The 18,821-nt window shown below is 36.8% G+C and overlaps 1 protein-coding gene across 4 annotated transcripts in view; it reads right to left on the bottom strand.

Annotated features, from left to right (window-relative positions):
* Positions 1-920: 920 nt before the first annotated feature.
* Positions 921-18,821, bottom strand: part of CCDC141 (coiled-coil domain containing 141) — a 168,252-nt gene continuing 150,351 nt past the window's right edge. The window contains exons 22-24 of one of the 4 annotated variants that reach the window (XM_074338695.1): positions 14,771-14,887; positions 4,726-5,576; positions 921-2,513 (exon numbers count right to left, since the gene is read on the bottom strand). In XM_074338695.1, the coding sequence (XP_074194796.1) occupies positions 2,246-2,513; positions 4,726-5,576; positions 14,771-14,887 (1,236 nt within the window). In that variant the 3' untranslated portion in view covers positions 921-2,245. Of the gene's footprint in view, positions 2,514-4,023; positions 5,577-14,770; positions 14,888-18,821 lie in introns of those variants that run through there. The other 3 variants (XM_019739337.2, XM_019739336.2, XM_074338696.1) reach the window with 3 other exon arrangements.

Genomic DNA, 18,821 nt, shown 5'->3' on the forward strand with positions numbered 1-18,821 from the left:
GTAGGTAGGTAGGTAGGTAGGTAGGTAGACAGATGACAGATAGATAGATGACAGATAGATTGATACATAGATAGATAGAGAGACAGACACTAATATATAGACAGCTATCTGAAATAAATCTTGAATATCAGCATAATGCTTTTTCCCAATATTTGTACTCTATGTATGTATGTACATTTATATCTCTGTATGCATAATCTTATATTTGATATGTACATTAAGTATATCAGGGGCTCTATATGCCTTATTTGTTCATACACTATGAATACATGAATATCCCACCCTATTCCACAAAGGATTAACATTAACTGGCATGCAACAGGTAAAACAAACCAGCAATTCCCATACCCTAACAACAACCCCAAACCACACATGCAACCAAGCTGATATAATGGGAAAGGAGATCCCACTGAATTAACAAGAAAGTGAGGATGGGGCAAGAATTTTTACCTGGTCCTACCTGCCTTGTTTGGACATGAATAGGTTTCACTCTTTAGCTTCAACATGGAAATAGCAGTTACGTGAGACACACAAAATACTTGAAACTAGACAAAAAGCATAGGAGAGTTAAGAGACTATGAATTCCCTAGGATGCTGTATACATACACTTTTAATAGGTTTCTGTCAAAATTTGGGAAAAAATTGAGAGATTTAATATTTTAATTAAAGTGAATATACAGCACAAGAAAAAAATATGCCAACTTTTTACTCAACCACAGATTTCACATCTTCAGATAACATTCAGTAACTTAATATCAACTTGAATATATTACATTTAAATATTTTTATTATTTGCAGACATTCTCACAGCAACATAATTAATTCCTTCCCTTCATCATAAAACTATAATGAATTATTCTTTCAACTAATGACTTTCCCTAGTATGACAAGATGATGTTTAAAATCTAAAAGACAAATGCCTCTCTTATTCATGTTTATTTTTAAAAGGAGCCAAAAAGGTGATCGTTTTTGAATAATACATTTCATAAAAGCATAGAACATTCTTCAATATTAAAGTGATAATTATGAGAAAGGATAGATTCGTCTTATGTCATTTTACTACACATTGTTTCCCCCTAGATCATACTAAATGGATCCTCCTGAATTTAATTTCAAGTCATCTTGAGAAATTAGAATGGAATTTAAGCTCCAATTCATAAAACATCATTTTCTAATATGGGAATAGTTGGAGATCACATACTAACACCACTCCTTTAATTTAATATTCTAAAGAAACAACACCTGAAAGAGAAATAGTGGGCAGGAGGCAATGTTATGACAGATTACATTAATCAACATAAGCGCCCTTAGCTTTCATAGTGTGCTTTTCATTTTCCAGATATTTATAGGACATGAAATGAAAACTTTCAGTTGCCCAAGAGGTAGATGATGAACCCATTTTCTGAATGGGAAACTGAGGCACTGAGATGCCTTACCATAGGCTGCAAAACTGGTCAGCAGCACAATCAAGATTAGACGCAGGAGGAAATGGTTGAAATCGCATATACATGGCTGCCCAAAACATGTCAACGGAATGACAGGAACAATGTTGGTCCATTGCCACACCCTGTGTTCCATCTTGCTCTGGGACATGCATAGCTGATGGACATTTGAAACTCTGTTTAAAGTTGGCGGACACATTTGTTCTCCAATGACAAACCCATGAGATCAGCATGAGGAGTGATTATTTACAGCAGTATCCTCAGATTCAGGAATGCAGGCTATGTAGAAACTACACAGAATGTATTTCAATAAATGAGAATGAGACATGAAAAACAAAATTAAATGCCACCTAATACAATAATAAACATTACATCTTCAGTTAAATATTTCTACTGTTATTCTTTAGGGAGATTTTATGAGTACAATTAAAAACAAATTTTCAAACAACTGGATTTGAAATTGGACTCACATCTCTATATTGTGTGCTGTGATCTGCATGCTCCTAAATTAGGAGGAGTAAACATAGCATAATTTTACTGCATTTTACATTGAACACATCTCTTTCTAGAATACAAAAATGTATCGTTATCCACTGCAAATAATTTACCAAGCTCTTCAAATAAATTAAAGCATTAAAGAAAACTGGGTAACTTCCCCAAGCCATGGTATTAGCTAAACAAGCAATACGACCAGAATGTAGGTACACTTGGTGGGGGATGCTTTGCAGAAGATGCAGGAAAAGAAACAACTGTATTGTCCTTTAGTCTCCTGAGAATGACGTCCCTGGGTGCCAATCCCACAGTCACTGTATGAGTAGCCAGTACATTAGGGACACACTAACATAGATGACACACAGCATTATCCAGGTTATTCTTGCGATTGGTGGCCTGCAGTTACTTGTCACATGGAGGATCACATTGGAAGAGAGAATGCCACTAGAGTTTTGGGCCCGAGCCACATACAGGCCTGCATCTGCCCCGCATACCTTCGGAATGAACACTGAATGTCTCGTCTCCTTGTGTAAAACCTGTAAGTGTCCATCTGCAGACAATTTCTGGCCTTTCTTGTACCTGAAGCAGAGAGTCAGTTTTTAGTCAGGATCACTATTCACATCATATCCAATTTGTAAAAACCATTGCAAAGAGGCCCATTACCACTGCAATATTCTCTAGTATGAGGAGGATCTTTGCAGCTACTGCAAATTCCAATGGGGCTGTTTACCTTTCAAGTAGAGGTTGGCAGCTGGTAGCCAGAGAAAGTGCTTGATCGGCTCAGACCATTTTTTTAAAAAAACTTGAACTTTTAGACAGCATTTATCAACTGGAATATTTGCATATGAAAATGCAGATATCCAACTACTCGTAACAAACCAAGCCATCTGGCCACCCTGGGCCACTATCTGCTCACGGTCATTATGTGGAATATGAAATGGCACCCTCCTATCTGGCCTGCATCATTCTTTCAGCTGCTGTGGAGCAGCAGCTTGTGACTCTGGAGTCTATACTGGAGTGAGACTCATCTGCCCCATTACATTTATCCCATGAGAGCCACATGAGAGTACCAGCGTGCTATTTTAGAGGAAGGTACTGATACACCATTTCCGGGAGAAATGAGTTCATTTCATTTTTATGAATTAATTTCATTAGAAGAAAACGATTTCTAATTATATAAAGCTCTTATGCAGTTGGATTATTATTGTTACTGACGTGTTTCTAAAAGGTTCCTACGAACATGAGCACTTAGCTGCATCTTTTTATGAAGCAAACAATTTGTTTCTTTCGTATATTCTAGATACTTGTTTGTTTATACCCACATTCTACTATACAAGAAGTGACGACAAACCTGAATCATTTTCTGTTCCCGTTGCCCAAATGATAATTTTGCATTTTTATGAATGACCTAAGACTGTGTGATTCCCTGAGAGCTTGCCAGCTATTAATTAAGCAAAATTGCCAGTTGTTAATTATGGCAAAATCTGAGGACAAGATATTTTCTCACCATAGTTCTTCAATATTATGGTTGCAATAGCTCTTCAACAATATATACTAACCAAGTACCAAGTTATTTGTTGTGCGGACAAAAAGAAGAAACACTTCAGACAACATTTTTCTTTGGGGAGAACCGATATTTAATGATGAATTAAATATCTTTTAAATTCATAAATATGAAATTCCTGATGTGTAAAAAACATGCAATTGTAAAAAAATAAATAAATAAAACAAAAAGCATAAATGGTGGCACGGTAGCAGAAGTGCAGTTTCCTTTAATAATCTAAGAAACCAAAGTTTTCTGGTACGTCCTTTAGTAACCGATTCACACTTCAAGTACTATCAATGGGCACACACGATAAGTTAAATAATTTAAATGGGTACACTGCTAATTTAATATCTACTAAAATATATGATAAGTAAATGCTATTTTATTTATCTTAGTTTAGAAGTACAAACTCATTCTCACAAATTTGAAATTTCGTCCTCAAATAAATCTACTTAAGGCTGAAAATTTTCTAAATATTTAAAAGTAACCCAAGTATTGAGAAAGTTAGAACTGCTTTTATAACAATAATAGGTAACTCAAAACTTGTGTTCTGCAATTCACTTTTATTAAAACAAATAGGCTAAAAAATCATGCTGTCTCCAGAGTGAAATCATATTGCTCACAGCTCAGTTATTTCACCACCTTTTAAAAATGGGTTTATTATCAGTCACTGGGAGTAACTGCGAAAGAAATATTTTTATTCCATCTTTCATATTGAAGAATTTATAAAAAGAAATCTTAGTGAAACAAACAATACCGCAAAAGTGGCATGTGTGACTGGTGGGAAGAGAAAAAAAGATGAGATAGGTGAATGAAAGAAAAGGAAAAGAAAACAAATTCTTATGTTTTTAAATTGAATAAGGGATGTTAAATCAAGAAAATGTCATGCTTATGTAAAATTAAATAATAGGAAAGAATTTCCACCCACCATCTTTAGAAATGTGGAATGTTACACTGACAGAAAAACAAACAAACAAACCAACAACAAACCAGCACAATTATGTTGCAGTGCTTTGGGAGTTTGTTAAATTACTGTTTTATATGGTTACTTTTTTTCTTCAGGGTATTAGCCATGCTGCAACGAAAATCATTGTTGGGGGTTTGATGTGAGCTTGAACCATGCAGAGCTGCAGTGCTGCAGAATACTAATCAGCCATCCCTAAATCTCTAAGTTCGAGCACATGAATGATTTGCTCAGTGATTCAATTTGTTTCTGTTTATGGCTTGTCATTATAGGCTACCCACCATGTCAGTGTAGGCTCTGGAAATCCTGTCACTTCAACTTCCAAAGTCACTGGAGAACCTTCCACAACAGTTACATTAGACAGGAGCCTGGAGAAATGAGGTGCCTGGCCAGCTAGGCTGACCACGCTGCTTTTTGCTGATGTGCTTCTACTCTCTTCTTGGGAAACTATTTGCCTCTGATAGGCCAGGCTGGGGCCTGATTGAAACCCGAGGCCCGAGAACTCGTCCTGGGAAGCATGCAGCCTATCTCCGGTTTTAGTGACGTTATCATCAGCATGCATTTTCTCCTGTGTTTCTAGCAAACCTTCCTGAGCCTGTGGGTGCTGCTGTAAAGCTCTCTCATGCACTTCACTCGACATGCTCTCTGGATGTTTAGCACTGATTTCGCGGACGGCAGTACTCTTTTCCAGAAATCCTCTGGGGCTTAGTGGGGGCTCAGCTTTGAACTGAGGGTAAGGCCTCTCAAAATGACTTGAAAACGTTTCTCTCTCATCATTGCAAGTATCAGCAAAAGCAGGAGGTGGTAAAAGGACAGATTCCTGGGCCTCCCCTGGGCCACTGGCCCCCTTCTGCATCCTGTAGCTGCTTCTGTGAAGGCTGAGGGAGGGGCTGGCAGGTTCTTCCACCTCCATGTCAGACAGTGCGAGGGGGGAATCAGGGCTCCCTGGGAGTGGAGGCAAGGAGATGTCATCAGGTGAGACACACTCGTGTTCTTCTAAAAGCATGTCTGCAGGCAGGAGCAGACCTTGGACACCACCTTCTCTGCCAGAGGACAGCTGCTTCAGGTCCCGTGGAAGCTGACTCCCTCCTGTTCCATCAATGGCCAAAATGTCGGCTACCATAGCCTGCTCCTTCAAAACAGAAAAGCCAAAGTTTTGAGTTAGTTACTGAATTTTCTTTCTCTAGGTCTCAAACTCAATTTGAGCAACAACTTGAGAAAACCTGCAGTGAGTTAAAGCTTGGGGCCCTGGCTGAAGCATGACAGAACTTGAAACCATTTGTCTATTTAACCAGGGCACAGTCTCTTCCCATGACTAAGGAACGGATAAGCTGACCTCCAGTCTCTGAGTGAAATGTGATCGACCTTGTGGAATGGAAGAGACAGTTGTAGCCATCAGCTCTAATGAAGGGCTAGACTGGATAAATGTCTTTTCAAATCATAATCTGAGGAGTCTCCTTTCACCAGCAAATTCTGCTCTGGTTTCTGGTTTGTCTGTCTACCCTCCATGTAAACACTGTTCTTAAATGTACACTTGAAGCCTGTATCATTTTATTACCTAATGTCACCCCAATAAATTTAATAAAATTAAAAAAAATTAAACCTAAGAAAAATATCAGGGTGGCCGGTTAGTTCAGTTGGTTAGAGCATGGTGCTAATAGCACCAAGGTTGCTTGTTTGATCCCGGCCTGGGCCACTGTGAGCTGTGCCCTTAAAAAAAAAAAAAAGCATTGGAGCACCCTTGTTAGGTGACCACTCGGACTCTACTAGAATAACCCTTCTCCTTTCTCAGGCAAATCATTCTTTTTATTTTATTTTTTACTGTGCTAAAATGTACATAACATAAAATTGACCATTTTAACCATTTTTAAGTGTACATAGGTAAGTGGCAGTAAGTACGTTCAGCATGTCGTGCACCCATCACCATCAGCCATCTCCAGAACTTTTCATCTTTCTAAAGTGAAACTCTGTACACTTTAAATACTAACTCTCCATTCTCCCTCCCCTCAGCTCCTTCTGCTTTCTGTCTCTATGAATTTGAAGACTCTAGGTACTTCATATAGAGAAAACCATTTTTAATGACTGGTTTTATTTTCTTAAAGCCCCTTGGTTTTGTTTTCACATTGAGAAAACATTTATTGAGCAACTATTATACACTAGGTAGTGTTCTAGGCATTGGAGAGTTAAAATGGTGAGTAAAAGTAAACACAGCCTCTGCCCTCATGGAGATGGTAGTTTAGTGGGGAGTGTAGGTCATGCTAGGAGACTGTGAACAGCAGTACATCGCCTCCTGCTCTAGTGTTTCTCCCCACTAATCCACGTCCAAATACACCCTCTGGCATAGGCTCAAAGGAGCCCTGAAGCTGAAAGGGATCTCATCTATCCCAAACCGCTTGTTTACATCTACTTCTTTCTTTGCTTTTCCTCAGTATTTGGGGTGCGTTTTTACTTATTTAATAATCACTGGTTTTCGTCCCATTACTATAGCTTGCACACAAGAAAATGATGTTTAGCCTTGACTTTGAGTTCTTTGTTTTAGCACATAGTCCTGCTCCTGACACACTTTATAATTGATTTTTGAGAAATAAATGTTTTTAGGTTGAAGATCAGAAGTGAAAAGAATGATCCTTCTCCTATCTCATGGATATGATTTATTTTCAGAGAAAGCATAAACCCAGCTTAGAGAATGTGGTTTCCTTCAACCATTTAATAGAAGTTTAAATTCTGCGTCTGTAAGCCAGAAGTTTTTAAAAGCCCTTCTCAATAAAAAAAAGAAAAACAGAAAACAGCAAACAACTAAATAAACCCGTATCTAGCAGGGAATGCCCCTCCTTTTGGTTTTCCTACTAGTTTAGCTGTGCCTCTTATTTTTATCTCTTCCTGAAAGTAGAATATTTATTTTCCCTTTCATAAGACTTTGATCCAACTTCCTTTTCAGTCTGAAAATCTCCTCTGTGAAATTCTGGCAGGCTCTGTTTGAACACTTTTCCTGAAAGGGTACTTTCTTTGAAAATGATTGTATGTTTTATTTATGATAAGAATATCTTCCTCCATTTAGCAAAGACCTGCCTTCCCTCAGTATCCACCAATGGGTCTGAATTGGCCTCTTGGAGGGACACAGAGATGTCCAACTGCCCTCCTCTTGTACCAGCCTTTTGACTATTTGGAGAACTGGTCCCACAGCCTCTCGGTCTCTGTCTTTGTACTAAAACCCCCAAGATCTTCTTCTGCCTTGACTCCTGGATCTTTCATCATCCTGGTCACCTTTGGGGAGGTCCCACTTCTACTGGGCTATAAGCTGCTTCCTAGGAAAGCAGGGACATTTGTTGATCTAAGGGTCATCCAGGGACAGGTGGCTCCTTAACGACTTCTTTGGGTAACTTATGCCTCTCCAGAGAAGAGCAATGCTTAAAAATTGTCTTACATTTTTAAAAACGCTTAGGAGAGAAACTTGACAAAAAGACCAGGCTAGTCTCCCCACAGCTCAGTCCCTCCTGGGGAGAAACTGACTTATTTCATTGTGGATTTGGAAGAAGAGACCAAGCATGGTCAGTTGTGTACCTCTGAAGCCTGCTTTGCTTCCATCCACTAAATGGCTGCGTTCACGTTGGCTCTTAAGCATGAAAAACTCCTGTACAGGCAGCCTGTGGTTGCCTAGCTGTGCTCCCAAATAGCTGGGTAGACAAGTCTATCTAAATCAGAGGTGAAGTTCTGGGAAACCCAGCAGGTGAGTCTGAGTCACGTTCTCCAATCCAGTTTTTACTGGTTACTAATTTCTGACTCCTGTGTCTCACTTTCAGATGGTGCCAAACTCAAGAAGGAAATCCAAGGATATTATTTTTCACTCCCTACAGTTTCTAAAGTAGAAAAACACTTTCCACAGGAAATATGACTACCAGATAACTTCTACTGATGATAAGAGGAAGAGTTTTCTCAAATCTTTAAAAAAAACAAAAAACTTTTCAACTTATTAATGTTCCCCTCTAAATATGTTTATTTCCAGGATTTTTTTACTTTCCAGATGGGAAGTATTCAATGGAATCATCATTTCCTTGATCTACATATGACATGTTTTTACCAAAGTGATTGTGTTAGTTCATTTTTTGTTTTCATAAGAACCACATCAACTGTTGATTCATACTGAGTTTCTAGTCACCTAAAATTTCTTACTTCCTCTGTCCATTAATATCACTGATAATGCTGAGCACTGTAGAGTTTAGGTCAAAGCCAGATGTCTCCCCAAGGCAAGGCAAACTGTCTTCCAGGCTGACACTGATGAACTACTTAACACTCTCGGGTATAATTATAATCCAACCAAACTCCCATTGAGTTCACATTATTCCATTTACTTTAAGAGACATATCTGAGTGTGTTTATCAAATGACTTCCTGGAACCATTATACATTTTGCCTATGGCACTAACCTAAAATTACCTCTTAAATAATCATCTCGGAAAGCAAAATGAACTTAGTTTAATACCAGTTTTTCTGAGTAAGTCCACATTGCCTTTTGGCACTTTTGCCTTTATTGTCAAATGCAAATAAGCTTTTAGTTTTTAAGTCATTATGGAATTTTACAAAAATTCCTTTTAAAACTCTCTGAGCTATACTTTCTGTGACTACTACTTTTCCTTTATGGTTCCCAAGCATTCACATATAACAACTATTTTTTCACATTTCCCTGCCATGAAACAATTCTTGCTATCAGTAGGAAAAAAGTGTGTAATGTGTGTGTGTGTGTGTTTCTAGGAAAAGGTAGATAAATCTATATATCTCGGCACAGATAAGGCACATTTGCATCAATCTGATGAGTTCTGGCAAAATGGCTGGGAAACTGATGTAATTCACCAAACACAGCTCACTCTCAATATGTTCCTCTTATAACTAGTTATTCTTTATCTTTTTTGTTGATTCATTTTTGTTGTGCTACCTTCTAAATATAATAAATGATGTGTGATCTCATCTTTAAGTTCTCTAATCTTCTCTATATACATTCTACCTCAAAAATCTCATCCATTTTCACATCTAATGATTAGTTAACTTTCAATTAGTTCTGAATTTATAGCCTCAGATCTTATCTCAGTTGGGATTTCTAAACTTTCATTTCCACTGATGGACATAACCACTTGGATTTATAATCATTGTCATGTAGGCAAACAAAATGAGTGTCTGGAAGAGAGAATAATTCCATCCAACGAATTAAGTGTGTAGCACCAGTCCTCAAAGTACATAGAGTGGGGATCTATCTATGCGGTAAATTTAAGGGAACATCACAAGACTTCACCTTCCAAAATATCTCAGTAGATAGTCTTATCTTGGGATAAATAAAATTAAATGAAGGTAAATAGGAAGCGAGGAAATTAAGATATTGAACATAGGGATTAATCTTTCAAAGGCATTTCAGGGAATTTGGAAGGGGGTTTGGACAGCCAAGGGGTGACTTGGCATCTTTGGGCTTTTGGAGTGAACAAGGTGAAAAAAGAACAGAAGGTGGCAAAGAACACTCTGTCTTTTTCCCAATTGTTTCCAAAGCAAATGTCTCAAGAACATCTTCCGCCACCTACCAAGTGATCAGAATGAGGAGGAGGGCCCAGGGACTGTCCTCACCTCACGATAAGAACACTCCACTGACTTGTTTGGTGTAAAAGTACTTCATGCTATTGCTTTATTAATCATCATGTAAACAGAATGCAAAGAGGGGAAAGTTTTGGCATGGGCATCTACAGCATTATTTCAAAATAGCAGTTCCTTGGAGCTTTCCTTCGGTCTTGTGGAAAAAGCTACATGGCTGAAATTCAGAAGAACTGGTTTGCCTGCCCAGTTCTGACACTACTTTCTGTGATTTTTGGAGGGCAACATATTTAATCTCTCTTGGCATCAGTTTCCTCAACTGTAAAATAAGATTTGATCAGATGATTGTTAAATCCCTTCTAGTGCTAGAATTCTCTAACTTTAATTGTTGGCATTGCAAGCCTTCATCTTCTACCAGATAGTTTTGTGACTTTAGGCAAGTTTCTTAATACTCTGTGCCTCCATTTAACCTTAGGAGTTTTCACATATTACTGTGGATTTAGCTTCGGTCCTCACTTTGGGGATAAAACACCATCACTAATGAGCATTCCATTTACTGAATTGCCTACTTCCACATGCTGCATTCTGGGGTCAGAAAAATGAGAAACACTATCTCCAGGAGAAGATCTTGTGATTAATACATTCTTGTAATAGTTTGGTGGAATTGTTCTTTCTGATTTAAATCATTTCACAAGGAAGATCAACACGGTTTAAGGGCATGAAAATTGAACTAAGTGATTCCCGGACAAGCTTCTTACATGGTGCTCCTTGTTATCTGCCCACATGATGTTTTGGGGGTCATTATATCTGACCTATAATAAAACGATACAGACAATCAGAAAGTAAATGTGACTGAGCTATTTAAAACTGAAGACTGCTTTTGCCCTTTCATTTTGCTCCTTGTACACATTACACCAGAATGTATACGTAAAATTATGTCAACGAGAGTTCTTGACAGCTATAATTGTGAACCTTCACTTTTACCATAAATAACTGATGAGCTATCATGTCTTTTAATTTATATTAAAATAAAAATTATTTCTCAATAAAAGGAAATCATTTTTTTACTTAAAGGAATCTGTTCCTTTAACTTTTCTCTAAGAAAAATAAATAAAAGCAAGAAAAATCATTTTTATTAAGTATAATTGAGTTTGTTTACTTTGGTAGCAAAACTTTCATTTTCAATCTTAGTAAATGTGTATGGTTGACAATGTAGAAAAATGTGCATAATTAAAAATAACAATAATAATAATGAAAAATAAAAAAGCTCGTGTAGCAATACGTATACCAGACAAAACAGACTTTAAAACAAAGGCTATAACAAGAGACAAAGAAGGACCCAGTAATCCCACCTCTGGGAATTTATCTGAAGAAACCCAAAACACTACCTCGAAGGGTCATGTGAATCCATATGTTCATTGCAGCATTATTTACAATAGGCAAGATATGGAGGCAACCTGGGTGTCCATCAATGGATGAATAAAGAAGAGTTGGCATATATACATATATATGTGTGTGTATACATACATATATGTATACACACACACACACAAACACACAATGGACTATTACTTAGCCATAAAAAAGAATGAAATTTTGCCATCTGCAACACATGGATGGAACTAGAGGGTATCATGCTGGGTGAAGTGAGACAGAGTAAGACAAATGTCATATGATCTCACTTATATGTGAACTGGAGAACAGGATAAACAAACAAACACAACAAAAATAAACTCATAGATATGAGAACAAACTGATGGTTGCCAGATGGGAGGGGGGTTGGAGGTTGGGTTAAAAAGGTAGAGGGATTAAGAAGTAAAAATTGGTAGTTACAAAATAATTATGGGGATGTAAAGTATAGCATAAGGAATATAGTCAATAATATTGCAATAACTATGTTTGGTGTCAAATGGGTACTAGATTTATTGGGGTCATCACTTCATAAGCTATATAAATGTCTAATCATTATGCTGTACACCTGAAACTAATATAATACTGTAGGTCAACTATAATAGAAAAATAAAAAAATTTTAATTAAAAAATATTTTTAAAGGAAACAAAGAACTCAATTTAAAAATGGATGCAAGACCTGAACAGACATCTCACCAAACACAATATACAGATAGCAAATATATACACAAAAAGCTGCTCGACATTATTTGTCATTAGGGAATTGCAAATTAAAACAACAAAGAGATATTCTTACACACCTATCAGAAAATCTAAGGAGCTGGTCATACCAAGTTCTTGTGAGCAATAGAAAATCAATTGCTGGTGGGAATGCAAAACGGCATATCTTCTTTGGAAGCCAGTGTCACAGTCTCACAAAATTAAACATAGTCTTTCCATACAATCCTAGGTAGCATGACTAATTTAAATAATTTATTATCCACACCTGTACATGGATATTCATAGCAGCTTTATGTATAATTGTTAAGAACTTGAAACAACCAAGATTTCCTTCAATTGATTAGATAATGGATAATAACTAAACCAAAGGTGGTACGTATACAATAAAATATTATTCATCAGTTAAAAACTGAATGAGCAAGCCACAAAATGACATTAATTAATCTTAAATTTATGTGCACTGTGATAAAGACCAGTCTTAAAAAGCTAGATACTTTATGATTGCAAATATGTAATATTTTGGAAAAGGGCAAAAACCAAAGAGGGCCAAAAGATCAGTGATTGCCATAAGTTGTGTTGGGGAGCATTGCATAGGTTAAGCAAAAGGAATTTTAGTAGAGTGAAATTATTCTGTATAATACTGTGTAGGTGAACTCAAGACATTAAACATTTATCAAAATGCTTAAAATGTATAGAACTTTACAGCAAAAAATGTAAACCTTAACATATACGACTTGAAAAAAAATTCACATATAGAAAATTTCCAAATACAAAAGAGTATAACAAAATAATGGAAAAACAAATCTGTCATTTTTTTGTCACCTGAAAATAACATTTATTTCACCTTCTGTCTTGAAGATAGTTTTGGTCAGTCCACAATTTTAGATTGATTGAAATTTCTCAACATCATCTTTTGATTTTTACCAAAATACTGAGAATTATATTATCAGCCTAATTGTCTGTATTCAGTACCTGATCTTTCCTTATTATTGAATGTTAAAACAACTTTTTTATTGGTTTCTGAATTTTTGAGCAATTATACATTGTTAATATTAAAGATAATTTCTATAACTAAAAAATAATATGACGTTGGATTTATTTAAGAAACTGTGATGCATTTTATGTTATTCTTTATTATTTCTACTAGTAGGTCTCACTCGAGGGTGATTTTGCTCCTCTGGGGGTATTTGGCAATTTCTGTAGTTATTTTTTGGTTGTCAGGACAAGACAGGAGGGCTGCTACTGACATCTCCTGAACAGAGGCCAGGAATTCTGCTGAACATTCTACAATGCACAGCACAGCACCCCCATACAAAAGAGAGTTTTCTGGGCCAAAATATCAATAGCACTGAGGTTGAAAAACCCTGATTTAGATCAATCAGAGTAACCAAAGACCGTATGATATAAGACTACAGTCCAATAAGATGATCAACATTTGGCAGCTTTCCTTTGTCTCAGAGAAAAACCAGGGTTTAAGTACCTTAAGGTCATCCCACAAAAAAAGGCAATTTGCTTAATACTTCTTGCTACCGGACGGTTATATAATTGCACTAGATCTTTACATATATTTAACCCGTGGGGACAGACCTATAAAGAAGCTCTAAGAACTGTACTGTCTTCAAGGAAAGATAACTATTTCTCCATGTGATAACTATGCAACAACAGGGAATTTTTTTTCTTGTCTCAGGTCACAAGAAGTATATTTCATTAATTTGGGGCAGTTGAGAATGGTGTTGATTCTGCTTCTTCCTTTAATTCCTTAGGAGAGGGAGAAGGTAACTTGGCAAAGCAGAAGGTCAAGTGCTAATTATAGTCCAGCAACTTTTTTCTTCTTAATTGTTGTTTCAGGTGTACAAAACATATAGTCCAGCAGCTTCTTTTTTAAATTATTAGTTTCGGGTGTACAAAACATATAGTCCAGCAGCTTTGAATAGAGAGTATGCAATTCATGCCAAAAATCCATAATGATGTGATTTAAATAATAAAGTTGGTATCATGATAACATTTGCATTTTTGACTATTTGCAATTTTTGCTACATGTTTAATTTATCCGTAATGCATAGGCAGTAAAGTAATTTAAACATTTCTTTAAATACTTTGTGGTATTTATATTTCAGTTTGATTCTGTATTTTAGGGCCTGGAAATATCTTAACGGTAGATTCTATGGAGCAAAATGCAATCTAATTTCATGTATTAAGGTTTTCTAATGGGTAGCATAAAACAACAAAATCATAGCTTGGTGGTATGATAAAGAGGGAAAAGTGAAATCTGCAGATCAGTTTGAACATAAAAGGACAATGGGAAAGGCAGCTAAAGATGGGAGAAGTGGAAGCAATTTGAGGTGACAGTATGGTGTTTGAATGGCTGTCCCAAAGTCACTGTGAAATGCTGTGTTTCCAGTATTCATTAGGAGGGACTCAGAGGGAAATAGCACAGGGCGTGAGGACTAAGCAAGTGGTAGAAAGGCAGTAAGGGGTGAGGACACTCACGCTGCATTCACATTGGGATATTCTATTCAGATAGGTAAGAAGGTTTCAATTCACCTTTTCTGTTTTTGTAAATGCAGAGGGACTCTAACCTCAAAACAAAAGTAATGAATAGCTGAGGTTACATAGTTTTCTTTACCTTATTTGTTTCTTCAGTCAGTATTGTCTGCTTATTTCTCACTGGTTCTTTCAGTAGGTCAATGCAATCATCGTGGAAGTCTTCCGAATTCAGATTCATCTTTAAAGCGTCTCCCTGCTGTACAAAGTGATAGTTAGTGAGAGCCTGAGACAGAAAAGTCGGAGGAACAATGCCATGCAATAACCACTTGGAAGAAAACATAGGCCACTTGCAACCTTTCAGTAAATGTATTCCACAAAAATCTGATGTATTCCCATGATGTGATTTATGAAATTATCCCTCCAAGTTCACAGTTCCCCTCCTACCTCACTCCTTTTATAAAGTTCATTGCCAATAACAAACAAACAAATAAACAAACAAACAAAAATTGGTTGTTCAAAGGCCCATCAGGGAAAACATCATTGTTATAATAGGATGCACCTACAGGAGCATTCTCCAGAGAAAGGAATCTTTGTGCGTGGCAGTTAAAACCATTAGGTGGGTCAGGGGAGCAGAAATGAGGCCGGAATGACTAAAGATCTCTGATGGAGAACAAAGTAGGACATTCAGAGAACTTACACAAGCAAATGTTTGGGAGGCTCATGAAAAAAAGAAGGAAGTATCACTGAGTACGGTCAAGAAAAAAGCAATTGAAAATGAAGGATGATTCAGGTGAGTGATGATATTTTGCTCCTGCATTTCATGGGGCTCCATTTTAGTCATGGAGGTAGAAGGGGTTTGCAAACTGCTGTGGAGCCAGTGTTAGGACTGAAAACACTTAGCAAAGGTGAAAGGAGCCCCAGAACACCAGTTTAGGATGATGACTGTACAGCAACAGAAGATAACCTGTTCCACCTGGAACATGGTCATTAGATGAATCTTAAAGAAACAGGCATGTTCCTCAAAGTACGCTTTCTACACTGACTCAGAGAATCTGGGAGGACACATTTCTGGGGATATTCACCTTTTCATCTTAACTCTAAAACTTAAACTTTTTTGTATTACTGGATAAGTCACTCTGCTTTAGTACACACTCGATACCTAATTCCAAAATGGCAGCTGTTGTGGAAAGAACATTAGATTTTGAATCATATCTAAGTTCGAATTTCAGATCCACCACTACTGACTGTGGGAGCCCAAGCAAAGCACTTTTACCCTCTTTGAACTTCACCTCTGAAACAAAGAAAACAACATTTGCCTTATTTCCATCACAAGGTTATTTGGAAATCACGGATACAATATGTATGAAAAGCCTTCGTAAATTTCAAATTGCTGTACAAATAGAAAGGACTATTATCACTTTTTCAGCCTTGACAGAGATTTCTGGGCCTACTTTTTAATAACCCCTGCAAAAGAGAGCCGTGGCATCAACCTTGAAAACATAAAAACTAGACATTTATGCTTCTCGTGCAAACATCTGTAAAGTGTTAGTAAGCATTTTTTCACAAGCTTTTGTTCAGGCTGTAATTCATAGCAGCAATGCTGATATTCATTTATCTTGCTACAGAGGCCCTTCCTCATTTTTACAACCACCCAAATTAAACCTTTTAAATCTATTGAAAAATTCTTCTCTACCAATCCTTGGAGCTTTTAGTACAAATGTCAAAATACTGTCTGGAGAACCTGCTTTAGGCAAAGCATAGTGTTAAATGTGTGGAATGCTAAATTGAACAGAGCCATAGGATTTCCTCAAATAGAATCAAGTAGAGGGGTTGGGATGGTAATGGAAATTCCATGTGATGCTCATGATAAGAAGGAACATAAGTGCTGTGGGAGATCAGAGAGGGAGTGAAACAGCTAAGGGAGGAGTTGTGGAGGAGGCAGTATTTGCATTTGGCTTTGAGAGATAGTAAGATTTAGATAAACAGAGATAGAAAGTCATGTATTGGAAGTAAAGGTTTAGAAGCAGGAAACCCGGGGACATGGGGGTAGTAGACCACTGAAGCAGGAACCTACAATGACTATAGAAGTATAGTGGTTTGGGAAGAGAATCGGCCTCAGAACATTGAAAGACCTTGAATCTGAACTTTATTTAGTAATCAATGAAGAGTTTGTAGTGTAGTGTTTTGAATGTAAAAATGACACTAGCAGAACTGTATTTTGGAAGGGTGATGTAGCTGCACTGTATAATTAGGAGGCCCCTGACTAGTGCCAAAGAGAATCCAAGTGATGGCCCGGGAATAAGAAAGAGAGGGTACAGTCCTGACTATAGGGGGTGTAGAAGGAAAGGGCAATGAGGAAGTGTGGGGAAGGAATGGAAACAGCTTTCAGGAAGAATAGCCATGAAGGTGAAAAGTTGGAAATGGAGATAACTTTAAGAGAGTAGATTTTAGTAAGTGGATCTCACTTGAAGATATACAACATAAAAGGGAGGGATGTTGCAGACAACAGAGAGCAAAGGAGGAAGCAGTGATTTGCAGCGATTCTACATATCAGAAGTCAGGAGAAGAAACAGATCCTCATGGGGTGGGGCGGAGGTGAAGAGGAAATGCTAAATGTTGAAAAAGATAATAGAAGATATATGGTCCATTCATACATTACTAGTGGCATTATAATTGTAAAAGATTTATGGAAAGCAATATATATATATTAAATATTAATTATATATTAATTAATATATACATACATAAATTTCATACCCATTTACTCAAATCTGCTTTGGAGAATTTATGCATAGGTAATAACACAAAAGAAAGAAAAAGCTATATGCATGAAAATGTAGTGTTATTTAAAATGGTAAAAATGTTGAAAAACCTAGATTCTTTGCCAAAGGGAAAAGATAACTTGGTTGAATGAAAAGATTAGCAAACTATTTTGAATAGAATGGGAATTCAAATTTATGAAATGGAACTTCATACAGAAAGACATCATTGCCTGAAATAACAATAATTCTGCTCTGAACTGCAAGGGCACCATTCTGTCTCAATAGCAACAATAATCACAGTGATAATCATGGGTGTCCCCACACTCAATCCTCAGGGCTACCCTTCCATTAGGTTCCCCGATTTCCTCCATTTTACAGATTAGGAAACTGAGGCTCAGAGAGATTAAGCAATTTCCCCAAAATCACAAATCCAATAATCTGGAGAGTTGGTATTCCTAAGCAGCTGTGTCTTATTCTAGAGGTCGTGCTCTTCATTACCTCACCAATCTCTCCATTCTAAATAACCAGGTCTTTCAGTTGGTTGTAAAAACAGCACTGATGAAACCAGTTTTTGACCTGACATAGACAAAACTATATATGTGTATATGTGTGAGTGTGTGTATAATGTGTGTGCATGTGCATATATGTGTGTGTACATGTGTATATATACTGGGGGTGCCAACAAAATGTATACAAGTGGACACTTTGGTCAACGTTGCTCAAGCAATAGTTCACCATTACCAGAAGTGCCTGGACGCTGATGGTAACCACTCTGAGCACCTCTTGTGATTGCAGAAGTCAAACGTGACTTGTATTCATCTTTTGTTATCAGTATGCATTGAGTATTACGATTTTAATGCAGTTTCCCTTTCTTAAAATGTGTATACATTTGTTTGGCACACTGTGTGTGTGTGTGTGTGTGTGTGTGTGTGTGTATTTCTCTCTTTTAAATGGATTTTGCCTAGACAGACATAAACATATTATCTCCATATATTTAGCATTAGTTTTTTGTTCTATCAATTGTACTAATGATTAGTTGAATATTTCCATGAAGTTAAATGTTCTATGAATATAATACCTGAAGATTAGTTTTACTTTTCTCTGGGGTCACAATTTGGAATAAGAGAAAAACTTACATTCATTATTTATGAACGAAAACATAAGGCTACTTAATAGAGACTTTACTTTGATTTTAATGGCACACATTTATCCTTTAGGATATGATCCATGAAAATATAAATGAGACACCTTAATTGTGTTTAGCCCTCATTCTCTGTAATATTTTTCTCTGCAGATAGAAAAGAAACAGAATTAATTATCAGAAACACCAGATAATTATATTAGAAAGCTGTGAGACAAACGTGAACATTATATCCCTTGAGAATTTCCTTTAGAACATCTTTGCACGAGAAGACACTTGATCAACAC

Source organism: Rhinolophus sinicus, linkage group LG01, assembly GCF_036562045.2.
Source record: "Rhinolophus sinicus isolate RSC01 linkage group LG01, ASM3656204v1, whole genome shotgun sequence".
Lineage (NCBI taxonomy): Eukaryota > Metazoa > Chordata > Mammalia > Chiroptera > Rhinolophidae > Rhinolophus > Rhinolophus sinicus.